Source organism: Ornithorhynchus anatinus, chromosome 1, assembly GCF_004115215.2.
Source record: "Ornithorhynchus anatinus isolate Pmale09 chromosome 1, mOrnAna1.pri.v4, whole genome shotgun sequence".
In the NCBI taxonomy this organism is placed as follows: Eukaryota; Metazoa; Chordata; class Mammalia; order Monotremata; family Ornithorhynchidae; genus Ornithorhynchus; species Ornithorhynchus anatinus.
Window position 1 is genome coordinate 83,952,822 of NC_041728.1, and position 14,989 is coordinate 83,967,810.

General features: G+C 36.3%; 1 protein-coding gene across 25 annotated transcripts in view; it reads left to right on the top strand.

The window, feature by feature from the left end:
* The window catches only part of RIMS1 (regulating synaptic membrane exocytosis 1), a 531,371-nt gene that overhangs the window by 424,347 nt on the left and 92,035 nt on the right, over window positions 1–14,989 (top strand). For 19 of the 25 annotated variants that reach the window (XM_029063826.2, XM_039912326.1, XM_039912314.1 and 16 more), the window contains one exon: window positions 12,138–12,373. The exons of the other annotated variants lie outside the window; for them this stretch is intronic. In XM_029063826.2, coding sequence (XP_028919659.1) covers window positions 12,138–12,373 — 236 coding nt within the window. The remainder of the gene's footprint in view (window positions 1–12,137; window positions 12,374–14,989) is intronic. 25 annotated transcript variants of the gene reach the window in all.

Genomic DNA, 14,989 nt, shown 5'->3' on the forward strand with positions numbered 1-14,989 from the left:
TAATCCTAGTTAAAAGGGAATTTTCTTTAACTATTGAGATTACTAACAGGTTGATTTTTATGTTTAAACTACTATTACTACTATTACTATCAATAATTATAATACTGATGATGAGGTTAGCAACAGGTTGATTTTTATGTTTAAACTACTATTACTACTATTACTATCAATAATTATAATAACGATGATGATATATAATAATGATAATAAACCCCATGCGTTATTATGTACTTACTGTATGCCAAACATTGTACTCAGGGTAAGGATCGATTCAGTACAATCAGATAAGACACAGATTCTGTCCCATATTGGGGCGGTCACAGTATAACAGTATTTAATCTCTGGTTTACAGAAGGTGAAAATAAGGCAAGAAAACAAATTACATAAAGGGGGAATGGCAGAGTGTAAGGATAGGTACATATGAAGCAGCACGATCTAGTGAAAGATCTTGGAGTCAGAGGACCTAGGTTCTAATCCCAGCTCCGCCACTTACCTGCTCTGTGATGTTGGGCAAGCCATTTAACTTCTCTGTGCCTCGATTTCCTCAGCTATAAAATGGAGACTAAATATCTGTTCTTCCAAATTAGACAGTACTTGATACATTGTTAGTGCTTAAAAATGTAATAATAATGATAATAATAAGTACTGTGGGTCTAAGGATGGGGTAAATATCAAGTGCTTAAGGAGAACAGATCCAAATGTGTATAGAATGGAGACAAGAGGGCAGGTAAGGAAAATGAGGGCTTTGTCAGAAAAAGCCTTGGGAGGAGATGTGATTTTAGGAGAACTTTGAAGGTGGGGATGGGAGGTCTGTAGCCTAAGAAAGGCAACAGAGTTCCGGGCCAGAAGGAGGACATGGACAATCAATCAGTAGTGAGTTAGACAAGATGGAGGTCCAAAGTGTATGTTGGTATTAGAGGCATAGAATATGATGATTGGTCTATAGTAATTCCTAAATGCTTAGGTGATGTTGAAGTGGTGGTAGGTGTGTAAATAGCATAGAAAAATGAAAGATTAATTAGGACTGCAGAAACGATCTGGGCATGTCACTCCCCTTCTTAAACACCTCCAGTGGTTGCCTATCGACCTCCACTCCAAACAAAAACTCCTCACTCTAGGCTTCAAGGCTCTACATCACCTTGCCCCTTCCTATCTTTCCTCCCTTCTCTCTTTCTACTGCCCACCCCACACGCTCCGCTCCTCTGCCGCCCATCTCCTCACCGTCCCTCAGTCTCGCCTATTCCACCGTCAACCCCTGGGCCACGTCCTCCCGTGGTCCTGGAATGCCTTCCCTCCTCACCTCCGCCAAACTAATTCTCTTCCCCCCTTCATAACCCTACTTAAAACTCACCTCCTCCAAGAGGCCTTCCCAGACTGAACTCCCCTTCTCCCTCTACTCCCTCTACCGCCCCCCCTTCACCTCTCCGCAGCTTAACCCTCTTTTCCCCCCATTTCCCTCTGCTCCTCCCACTCTACCTTCCCATCCCCTCAGCACTGTATATATTTTCATTACCCTATTTATTTTGTTAATGAAATGTACATCGCCTTGATTCTATTTAGTTGCCATTGTTTTTACGAGATGTTCTTTCCCTTGACTCTATTTATTGCCATTGTTCTTGTCTGTCTCCCCCGATTAGACTGTAAGCCCGTCAAATGGCAGGAACTGTCTCTATCTGTTGCCGACTTGTTCATTCCACGCGCTTAGTACAGTGCTCTGCACATAGTAAGCGCTCAATAAATACTATTGAATGAATGAATGAATGAAATCAGCAAGATAAGGTAGGAGGAACAAACTGATTCATTGTTTTAAAACTGATGGTAAAGAGTTTCTCTTTGATGCAGAGGTGGATGGGCAGTCCTTAGAAGTGGGAAGACATGGATTGAACTTTTTTTAGAAAAGTGGTCTGGTCTTCAGAGTGAAATAAAGATTCAAGCTGGGAGAGTGAGAAGGCTGACGCAGTAATCAAAGTGGGAAATAAATGCTTCAGTCGGTTTGGTGGTAGTCTGGGTGGAGAGGAAAGGGTAGAGTAGAGAGATGTTGTGGAGGTAGAATCCCAGAAGTTTGCGATAGATTAAATATGCAAAGTTGAAAAAGGGAGGTGATCAAATATAATGCCAAAAAAGGCTTGGAAGACAGGGATGAAGGTGGTGTTGTTCAAGGTGATAGTAAGGTCAGGGGAGAGTGGGGTTTGGGTGGGAAGATGAGGCATTCTGTTTTGGACATGTTAAGCCTGAGGTGTTGGTGGGCCATCCAAGTAGGACGAGATGTCATGAAAGTAGGACAAAATATGAAGTTGCAGAGAAGGAGGAAGGTTGGGGATGGAGAGATAGATTTGGGTATAGTCCATGTAGAAATGGTAGTTGAAGCTGGGGGACTAAATCAGTTCTCTGTTAAATCATTCATTCAGTCGAATTTTTTGAGTACTTACTGTATGCAAAAGACTGTACTAAGTACTTGGGAAAGTACAATATAGCAACGAACAGACACATTCCTGCTCACAATGAGCTCACAGTCTAGAGTGAATAAACAATGTCATTAATGTTATGATTATTATCTTGATGGAAACTAATCATTTTAGTGATTATACAAATCATAAATCATAGATCCTCATTGTGTTAGGTCTTAGGAGTCTAAACAAGGACCTTTCCCTCAGGAGGTATGGACAGACTCCCACTGTTTCTCCCTTCTGTGTTTTTGCTTCTCCACATCTGAACCATCAAAACTTCATCTCTTTTCCCCAACTTCCAATACTCTTATCACCCCATGTCCTCAAGGCAGATTAAATGTACTGTTGTTCTCTCTATACCCCCAATAATTTTTCTCATTCTCTAAGTGTCCTCCAATTTCTGGCATATCCTTCTGTTCTCCTCTGGGGGAGGATCTCATCTAATGAACTTAAAACTTTGGTTCTACCACACACTTCAATCTCAGACTTGATTAATAGGCCAGTAGTTTATTTGGCTCAGGGCACTGGAAGAGAACAGTGAAATAAGTAGACCTGCCATCAAGGAACTTAAAATTTCACAGACATTTCTAGATGGGTGACTCAGCAGCACCTCAAATTCAAAATGTACAAAAATTACTTTCTCGTTTTCCTTCCCAAATCCTCTTCTCTGTCTTGTTTTCCCATTACAGTTGACATCACCACCTTTCTCATCTCCCTGAAGCCAACAACCATTGCATTGCCTTTTGACTCCTCCCTTTTTCAATCACTGAATTCAAGTTGTCTGTTCTTTCTGCACAACATGTCCAGGCTTCAATGCTCGCCCTCCATCCAAACGACCATCACCCATGTCCAAGCACTTGTCAGATTCAGCATCCTCATTGATCTCCATGCCTTCCAGTCTTACTTCTTTCTAGTCCATACTTTGCTCTGCTGCCCAGATATTTTTTTCTAAAGTGACATTCTGCATACATCTCCTCACATCTCAAATACCTACCACCATTGCCCATTCTCCTCCACATCAGCCTTATAATTGATTTTCAGTTACTGAATTAGTTCTCCCGCTACTACTTTTCTACCTTCTGCTCTCTATCTTTGATCCTCTTGTGCTTACCTATTCACTGTGTCTCATTATCATCTTTCTTGCTGCCAACCTTAGCTAAGACCCTCCCTCTCTCTTCAGAATCAACGGAACACAGTTCTCCCCCTATTCAAAGTCCTTCTTATATCTTATCTCCTCCAGGAAGTCTTTCCTGATTAATTTGTAATGTTCCACCTCTGATTCCCCAAATCCCATGGCAACTCTTTTGGCCAGCCTAAGAGTTTAAGTATTCACAATCCTTCACAACACTTATGTTCTTGTCATGTAGATATGTAGATGGTTTAGGAAATGGAGATTTAGTGAAATGTGGAGTCAGCTATCCAGGGATTGCACATTTACCAAGAGAGCCCCAAGAGCCAAGAGAAGGTCAGGGGTAGAAGGGAATGGGATTAGACTTCATTTATTTTACAAAAGTGAAATTCTCCACTGTTTCACTAGTAATAGTAACATAACTATTTTTTGAATCCCACATATACTAGAAACTGAGATTAAAACAACACAATCCATGCCTTAATTGGCTCAGTAGACAAAACAGACAAATTTAAACAAATCTTGATATGGAGGCACTTCTAGTGGCCTGAAAAAGAAGAAAGTTACATGCTAGGCTCTTGAGTTCACTAGCTACAATTTGATGGGCATCTCAATAATATGCATTTGGGATAGTACCTATTGCCCATGTAATTGAACTGATGTAGGTATTTTCCTCCATGAAGTGCTAGCTTTTAAACAGTTATGCAATTGGGTGAAAATGATCTATCACGCACCTAAAATGTCAGTCTTCATATTCTTCTTTTGACTGGCATCAAAATACTCACAAAGAGTCCTTCTGTCTTAGTTCTGCAAATGACCTGCAAGGGGCCTTAGTTTTACATTCATAACAAGCTATGAACTATTCAAGCACAGTCAGAATTTTATATAATTAAAATATATGTAATATATTTGTAATTATATATATATAATTTTATGTCATCTGACTCGATCAATGAGTGCTGTACTTAATTATTGGATTTTTTTAGAAGTCCTGAAAAGATAGGGAAGCACTCTAGTTTCATACAATGTACAAAAAAAGGCCATAGTGTTTGGGGAAAAAGATAGCAGCACTTATGTCATCCCTTATGCCGCAGACAGTTAGTCTGAAGAGCAGTGTTTATTTAGCTGTTTTCCTGTAGCCTAGGTTTTGTTCTATAAACAGTCCATGGAGCATTTTGGTTCATCCACTTGAAGGCTCACTTCTGATTTAGGGTCAAAAAAAACATTTGAAATGCATTCAGCACACTTGTTTATAGCCTCTCTTTGACGTTGTATGATTACTTAGCTGAGATTACTGAAAGGAATGTATTTAATTTCAAAGCTTCTTGTGTCTGTTAATCATACTGCCCTACTGACAGGTTACAGACTTTCTGTAGTGTGCGTCTTCTTTAAAAAGGAGTTAAAATGTAAAAAAAAACCCCACATTCATTAAATATTTTGAGATTTCTTGAAGGGATTTGAGTTTTTCAAATTATTTCTTTTCCCTAGCATCGGATTATTTAGCCTTATACTATTTAAATTTAGCTTTTGGTTGCAGATACTCCAAGAAGTACTTTGTATAGAGTCATGTAAAAAACAAAACAAATTCCACCCGCCCCCTGCAAAAAAAAAATAAAAAATACCATGGTAAATTGAGAAAATTGATTACTCCTACAACACTCACTTTTTTCACACATATTATAAAACACTTGAAAATTAGCAAGAGAAAACTTTTTTAATCAAGTAGAATACTACAGCTTATAAAAGATTATTATATTTACTAAAATGAAGATTAAGTTTGATTAACATTCAAGTTGATCAGTGGTATTTTTGAGTACTAACTATATGCAGAGTATTTTAGTAAGAGCTTCAGAAACTACAATTTAGTTAGTAAGCATGCTCCATGTCCACAAGGATCTTACAACCTAGTGGAATTAATCTAATCAATGTGTTCTAGGAACAGTATCGAGCACCTGTTAGAATACTAATAGTCAGTGCTTAGAACAGTGTTTGGTATGTAGTAAGCACTTAACAAGTACCATAATTATTAGCAAGGCACAACTGCCCTGTCCTAAGGATCTTGCAGTCTAATGGTGTGAAACAGACAAAAATGTATATATAGATAGTGAAAGCCAGAGGAAGGATAAGTCTAAAGGTGGAAGCAGTACAAATACATCAAATGAAAGGCAGTGGGGTTTAATGGAAAGAACAAGGGGCTGGAAGTCATGAGACGCAAGTTGAAGTCCCAGCTCTGCCACTTGTCTGCTGTATAACCTTGCACAAGTCTCTGCCTCAGTTTTCTCATATGTAAAATTTGGATAAAAGCCATACTCTCCCAAAAACTGCTTAGTATAGTAAACAGTAAATGTAATTGATTACTTTTCAAAATAAAGAATATATAATTTTCCCATGACAAAATTCTCCTTAACTTTGAGAGTGTAATTTAAAATTATAATATTTGATAATGGACATAAGATCATTTTTAAAAATGTGTGCACATTAAGTTTTTATTAATTAGAAGATGCTTGTGATTAATAATTGAGAATTCCTTAAATAGGATATTGTTTGAAACAAAAATTAGTGTTCATAACTCTAATAAGTGAGAAGCTGCACAATTCAAAATCTACCCCCTTCTCCTGAGCCTCATTCTTTTGCAATTTATCAAAACACTTGAATCCTCCTTTCTTCCCTTCCCTGATTGCCATCTTCACTCTCCAATGCTTCCCCATTGCTGTTCAATATGCTCTTGTATTGCCTATCCTAAAAAAGCACAACAAAAAAAAAACTTCCCTTGACCCCACAACTCCCTCCAATGATCACCCCAGGTCTCTGCTACCATTCCTTTCCAAACTATTTGAGTGAGTGGTCTACACCCACTTCCTCTACTTTCTCTCCTCTAATTCTCTCCCTGACCCTGTCCAATCGGCCTTCTTCCCCCCCTTCACTTGACACCAACCTACTCTATAGACCTACATCTAATCTATCTCACCACCAATTGCTTGCCCAAGTTCTCCTTCTGACCTGGAACTCCTCCTCCCTTCATATCTAACAGACCACTACTCTCCCCATCTTCAAAGTCCTCCTAAAAACACATCTCCTCTAAAGGCCTTTTCTGACTAAGCCCTCTACCTGCCCTCTCCTCTGCATCCTATATGCACTAGGATCTGTATTCCTTAAGGACTTGATTTCACCCCACCCTCAGCCCCACAGTATTTATTATTATTAATATTATCATTATTGTTATTTTATTATATTTGTCAAACACTTACTATGTACCATTCTAAGTACTGGGATAGATACAAGTTTAATACAAGGCTTTAGTACCTCTCCATGAAAGAAAGATTCTGACCTAAGTTGGAATTCAAAGAAGGATGTATATTCAACTCTCAGGAATGAAGCACCCAGCTTTTCAGTGATCAAATTCAGTTTATATTTAGTCATTCGAAGAACATGTATCTAGAACAAAAATTATTGGAAACAGTATAATCCAGCCTGCCTTTTTGCTATCGGAAATAAGTGCAGGAAACTTCCAATAGGCAGACCATATTGCCACTCCTTCCATCTCGAACAATAGCAACCAACTGAGAAAGAGGAACTGGGAGAAATAGGATCAGGGAACAGCTCTTAAAATGCAGTCTTATCTCAATCAACGATCAAATTTATTGAGCTCTTACAGTGTGCAGAATACTGTACTAAGTGCCTGGGAAAGTACATTATAGCAGAGTTGGAGGACAGGTTCCCTGCCCACAATGAGCTTGCAGTCTCAGGGTTGAGATAGTGAAGGTAGCAACAAAGTATGGCCCTTTGTCAAACAATCCATTTTTCTGTGTTTTTAATGTTTTCTGGAAATCTCCCATATTCTGAGAAGGAGGTGATCAGAAATGGAGGGAGGGATGTACATTCTGAAAATTAACTTAGAAAAAGATACCATGTGACATTTCATATGTTAACCAATAATTATTTTGCCATATACAGTCATGTATATGAGTGCTATGTTGCATGGAATAGCTCTATGTTTTTAATTAATTTTTTTTGTAGTAAAATATATTGCCCATGCAAAGTCAGCCTCTATGAAAAGATACTAGCCCTTATATCAATCCTGCTTGATCCTTTTTAATTTTAGCTTAATTGAAAGTTACTTTTTTAAAAAAAATAACATTGGAAGGTACATATTTAGCAAGTGCATTTTCAGGTGTGGAATTCAGTAATTATTCTCTTTTACATATGATCATTTTACCTTAACCACTAACACACAAATTATCTGATTTCTGCCAGCACCTATCATGAATTTAATTAAGACTAGCCAGACAATTAAAAGATTTAAGCATTTAGTGTAAAGGTTTATATGAAGTTTTCCTAACAGAGTTTCTTTTAAGAATAGTGTTCTTATTCAAAATGAAATGATTATCATTTCTTTGAATTTATGGATCCAGGAAATATTTTAAAAGTTATTAGTATTCATGAGCTCTCTCTTTGCAAATAGGGCCTTAAAGATTAGTTTGTGATTCTGTATTTTAAAGACAAGAAAAGCAGTTTATTAGATGGAGCAAATGAAGACCAGAGATGTCATCTAAAGATACAAGTTGCTAAAATGTATATGTGAAAAAACCATATTAATTTCATTAGTCATGCAAGGACTATTAAAATGTTTTTAGTTATTGATGGAGAAACTTGTCCACGAAAAAATGGCTGTAATGAAGACATTTTATCAGACAAAGAAACATCTCAGTCACTTCTTCAAAATTTATCTGTGCCTGGCCAGATAAAAGAACCTAAGTGGCTTTAGCATATGACAAATGACTAAATTCATTTATGAATAGAATTTATTTTTTCATAAATTGCATGGGTGAGTTCCTTAGTCATATATAATTAGCTACTATGACATAAGCTTATGTTCAGAATGTGTAGACAGTTTATGCATGGCTGTGAGAGTAAAATGCAGTACACTTACTCAAAACAGAATTGAAGCAATCAAGCTTTAAAAAAAATCTCAAAATTAATCACTTAATCAATTTACCATTCTTATGGATTATTTGGTGCATGCATTTGGTTCAGATTTTTTGTTCAGGTTGTACAGATATTAAATTTGCAGAGTTAGTGTGGTTAGTATTTAAATATATTAGGTGTATTATTTGACAGATATATCCTGGTTGATTATTTGGTCAAGCATATACCAGTGAAGTATTTTAGGTACAAAGAAAGCTTTTATAAATGAGTAGTTTCTAGTTCTTGGGAAGCAACACAGATAAAAATTTACCTAGTTATGATTGTTCTGTCACTTCAGTAAAGCAATAGGACAGAATTTAGCTCTTAAAATATTTTTAATACAAGAGTATTTTCAAAATCCTTTTTGGATTAAAAAATTGACATGCATCAGCAGTGCTGAAGAACAGCTCCTGTAATGTGAATTAATTGCTCTGAATCGAATTACAGTATTTCAATACTTTGTTCTGATTATTGATCACATTAATTGTAGTTTGTGGTAAGTAAAAATGAATCAGTTCTAAAGACAAGTGCAGTTTATTGATCTTATATTCTTTATGACTTGAGATGAATGTTAGACACTTCAGAGCTCAGAACTCAAGTTTAGAATTCTAAATACTGTGTTGTAGTTAAGTATACACATATAAAAGGAAACAGATTTTTAATGACTATAAAAGACACTCAAAACTGGAAATTATAATTTTTAATTCACTATATTGTAAATGAGTTGCTAATTTCACAAAAATACCAAACACTAAATCACATTTTAAAATAAGCACTAATGACACTTTTGGGTAGCTTCTCCATTCTTGTTCTATGATTTAAATAATGAGCATTTTGTCTTTATAATTCCATTCCAATACAAAAACTATGTCCAGGTTTTTTTGGGGGAGCAGGTTTTGGTATGATTTGAACCCTATACTTTGTCACTAAATTACAAATTTCCAGCAGCGTCATTCATTATATTTTCCCTTATTTTTTAACCCCCAAAAATAGACATTTCGAGAAATGACCAAGGATCGATAATTTTGTCAAACAATACTTTCAATTCTTTTAAAAATGAATTTTTATCAATACTGTCCTATTGCCCTAGTTTTTTTTACCCACAGTGATCTGTAAAAGATATGTAATATAGTTGTCTATTTTCTACATGATGAATTGCTTTCTAAAATGCATTTTAAGTGTTTCAAGGTGAAAGGGATACTTTAAGTTACCATTCCACTTTTTCAAAAATTTCTAAGGCAATTTGCAAGTCCCAATTCAGATGCAACAGATACTCAATATTTTCATTCATTTTCCATTCATTCATATTTATTGAGCACTTACTGTGTGTGCAGAGAACTGTACTAAGTGTTTGGAAAGTACAATTCAGCAACAAATAGAGACAATCCCTACCCAACAACAGGTTCACAATCTAAAAGGAGGGAGACAGACATCAAAACAAGTAAACAGGAAAATTTTATTTTAATTTATTGGTTGCTTCTATTTTTTGCTAATCATATGATAACAAGGTGAATGTGTGTTATACATTTCTGAAAATGACCTTTTTAAGACTTTTCTATGTAAAAATTAGAACTGAAGCAATTCATTCTTTAGGTATTCAACCCAAACACTGCACTAAATATTCTGTAAATACCAGTCTTTGCCTAATGAACTAGAGATCCAACCCAAAGAAGATACAACAAAAACAAAGAAAAGTTTATTATGCACTCAAGGAAGATGAAGGATTAACATAGCAACTAATAAAATAAAGGTACTCTAGGAACAGACTTCCATTGTCATACTATCGGCAGAGGTTCTATGTAAGGTAGCCCTAAGAAAGAGTTTGAAGTAAGATGGATAACTATTCAAAGGAATTGGTGAATATACCAAAAATTATGACTGATCTCAATGTCAGATTTGGTATTTATTTGTTAGAGTTATCACTCTAATCATATTTACCAGTGATCTGGTGGGATGTATTTTGATATGGATGGACTAGAAAAGCAATCTGAAAAAAATTAGAAAATTTCCAACTATATTCACTTTTCCCCTAAGGGATTTCATTCCTGATTAGCCTCATGTTAAGGTAAACTCACATTATAGTGTGTATTGTCTAGACTGATACCACGTGCATGGGCACAAACATCTTTTCTAACATTGCATAATATTCCATATAGGAATGCATGTATTGCTGGAAGAATATTTCATAACTCTCAACAGAATTCTACCCAAAGCCCATTGGGAAATACATTACCGAAGAATTGAGAGTATATAGATCTGCAATTACTCAGATCTCTAGCTATTCCAGAAAAAGCAATCCAGGCCCAAATTCCTACTTCCAGCCCTAGGGCCAGCTGCCCAGACCCAGGGCCTCTAACCCTGGCTCTGATTTCCTACCTATATCTTGAAGATTAAAAAAAAACCTCTTGAAGCACCATCTCTATCTTTTATTCTTTTCCCCTTGGGCGGAGGGTCTTGTAAAAAAATGGCATGGGTTTATCAACACCAGGAATGGATCCATGGAGAATGAATGGGAAATTACCAGTTCAGTTCCTGAGGAAACTCAGACATACTCATTTCTGAAAACAAGAGAGAAAATAACAGAAGTAGATCTCATGGTAGAGAAGCAGTTCATATTGTTTCCTACTGAACACTCTGTTTTTCAACTGATCTGTCCTTATTCTGGTAAATATGGATGCCAGATATCTGCAACTTTTTTTTAACACCTAGCTCCCCATTACCATGACCCTTGATGTAGAAACCACAAAGAAGGTTAGGAACTCTCCAGGTAATATGTCTAAACTTTGCAGATTTCCATACAGTTTTTCTTGCGTTCTTATGATGTCATTATATTTCAATATATAGTCCAAGTAAGATAACAAATATCTGTGGTTCCAGGTCAGCGTAATGTTCTCAAGTCCTGTCAGTGGCCACTCTAGATGTTGTTGCCTGGATAACCCAGTCCCTAAGTATACTTTGGTTTGAAAAATCTGAATAATGGACCATTGTATATCTTTGGTTCTAAATAATTCAGACAATTTGCTAGTGATTTCGTGGCCTTAAGATCTGTATGCCGTACAATTACATTTTAATTTCATTCATGAAATACAAAATCTGTCAATATTCTTTCCTGAAAAATTGATACTATAATTTAGTTACTTCTCTCTTTCCTTTTGCCACTGATAATCCACATTCCTTTTTTAAAGTAATTTGGGATCATCATCATTGTCATCATCATCAATCACATTTATTTAGCACTTACTGTGTGCCCGATCACAGCACTTGTACTCTCCAAAGCACTTAGTACAATGCTTTGCATACAGTAAGCACTAAAAAATACCATTGATGATGTGCTAACTGCTTGTGATACCATGATACAACAGAGTTGGAAGACAGGTTCTCTGACCACAAAGAGCTTACAATCTAGGGGGGAGATGAACATCTATAAACTATAACATAATAGATATGAAAATGAAATAGTATATCACATTAATGTAATATGGACACAAATCTAATATTTGTAAATTATTTTTTGGTAAATTAGGATGAACTTAGAGACAATTTTACACTGCTTGTTAATTGATGTCTCTATTTATGCTTTTATTTTATATATATAGTTCATTTACTCCAAAAATGCAAGGCAGACGAATGGGGACTTCAGGAAGAACAATCACAAAGAGCACAAGTGTGAGTGGAGAGATGTATAAATTGGAGCATAATGATGGCAGTCAGTCAGACACTGCTGTTGGTACTGTTGGAACAGGCGGAAAGAAAAGAAGATCTAGTCTCAGTGCCAAAGTAGTTGCCATTGTGTCCCGAAGGAGCAGAAGCACATCACAACTCAGTCAAACAGGTGAGTGCAATAAACTCAAATCTTGAAACAAAATCAAACTATTGATAGTCTTAGAAGCTCACACTCTTTTCTGTAGTCTTGTGTGTTTGAGTGGGACTAAGTGTATCTGTTGATGAGAAAGCTTTTGACCATTTCTGAAAACATATTTCTAGGTTTTCATTACAGTGAGAAGAAAAATGATAAAAAACAATTGATTTTATTTTTTTGCTGAATGTATGTGCTGATTTATAATAATCTTATTTACAAATGTGCAAGGAAATGCAAAGAAATATCAGATGATAAAAATAGACTTTTGATTTCAATAACCTGATTTTTACATGAAAAAAGGAAAAAAAAACCCTCTTGGGAAACGTAATTTTCACAAATACAAAAGGTACACCCTTGGGAAAAGAAGACCAGTTGTGCAATCCAGAAAGGGGTCATAAGGTATTGTGCCTATCTAAGATGTGTTTTATGCTGAAAGGAATAGAAAACAAGATACTTACTTTTAATCTGAGCTAAATGGGTTAGTAGGTTCCATTAAAGCACGTTTCAATGTAGGCATTAAGGTTTCCATTCTTTGTTGCAACTTCACATCGTAAAAAGCTTCATATCTGTGAGGCCTCGAGGAAAAACAAATTTACTTAAAGAGAAGCAAAGACAGATGAAAGGCTTTATGTGCCTCCAAAAAGCTGCCTCAGGAAACAGTATTGTTCAGTCAGGTAGAATTCAGAGATTCATTACTACTTCTCAACATAAGGTAAAACTAGAGGTAAGTAAATATGTGACTGGTTTAAAATACTGAGACCCTATTCCACACACCCTGTTCATGTGTTTTTTAAATTATCAACAAAGGTCTTGTGTGGGAAGAAAGTTTATTTAACGGTTACTTCTGTAAACTTCTAGAGACATTCTTTTTATTATTTTGGGCTTCATTTTAATTACCCAGTAGAATCTCACATTTCCTCTTCTCCCTCTCCTTTCTTCATCACCCTTAAACTTGTATTTGCAACCTTGATTCAACCCTCCAACAGCTCCATAGCACTTATGTATATATCCATAATTTATTCATATTGATGTCTGTTTCCCCCTCTAGACTGTAAGATCATTGTGGGCAGGGAACATGCCTGCCAATTATGTTATGCTGTACTCTTCCAATCACTTAGTATAGTGCCTGGCACACAGTAAGCATTTAATAAATATGATTGATTAATAGCCTTACAACAGGGGTGATAAATTAATTGCTTAAAAATACCACACTCAACGCGGTAGTAGTAGTATTTTATATGTAGTTATGCATTATGTAATAATAATGATAATAGTGGAAACATGCCTGAAAGAGTGGCTTTTATCTTGGTTCTTATCCAGAATATAATAGTAAGTGCTTTAACAAATATTCATTCCTTATTTTTATTATTATTTTTATTTTATATATGCTTTACATATTATATAATAATGATAAAAATAATAATAATGAAAACAAGCCTGAAATAGTAGCATTTGTCTTGACTTTTTTACCTAGGAAAAGTATTTTTAGCATGCCCCTCTTACAGGACTGGAAAAGGTAAAACATATGTTTGTTTCCAGAACCAGAATTAAGTTATTTGTCAGTCAACGAATTGTATTAAATGAGCACTTATAGCATGCAAAGCACCATACTTAGCACTTGGGAGAGTATAATGTAACAATAAACATTCCCTGCCCACAATAAGCTTACTGTCTAGTGGGAAGACAGACATTAATAAAAACAAATCATTTACAGATATGTATATAAATTCTATGGGGATGGGAGAAGGCATGAATGAAGGTAGCAAATCAGGGTGACACAGAAGAGAATACAAGAAGAAGAAGTGAAGGTTTAGTCAAAGAAAGTCTCTTGGAGGAGATGTACATTCAGTAAGGCTTTGAAGGGGCGGAGAGTAAGTGTCTGATGGATATGAGGAAAGAGGACATTCCAGGCCAGAGGCAAGACATGGGCAAGAGGTCAGTGGCGAAATAGATAAGATTGAGGTACAGTGAGAAGTTTTAGCATTAGAGGAGCAAAATGTGCAGGTTGGGTTGTAGTAGAAGAGTAGTGAGGTGAGGTAGCATGGGGTAGTGTGATTTATAGCCAGTGGTGAGGAGTTTCTGTTTGATGTGGAGGTGAATGGGCAACCACTGGAGATTCTTGAGAAGTGGAAAAATAAGGGCAGCAGAGCGAAGTACAGACTGGAGTGGGAAGAGACAGAAGCTCGTAAAATCAACAGTAATCAAGGTGAGATAGGATAAGGGATTAACCTGATAGCAGTTTGGATGGAGAGGAAAGAGAGGATTTTAGTGATTTTGTGACGGTTCGAACCGGCAGGATTTAGTGATGGATTGAATATGTGAGTTGAATGAGAGAGGATCACGGATAGCACCAAGGTTACATCCTTGTGAGACAGGAGGGATGGTGGTGCTATCACTGTAGATGGGAAAATCAGGAGGAGGACACGGTTTGGATGGGAAGATAAGTTCTGTTTTAAACATGTCAGATTTGATCTGACAGGAGGACATTCAAGTAGAAATGTCTTGAAGATAGGAGGAAATACAAGATTGCAGAGAAAGAGCAACATCAGGGTTAGAAATGTAAATTTGGACATTACCTGCATGGAGGTG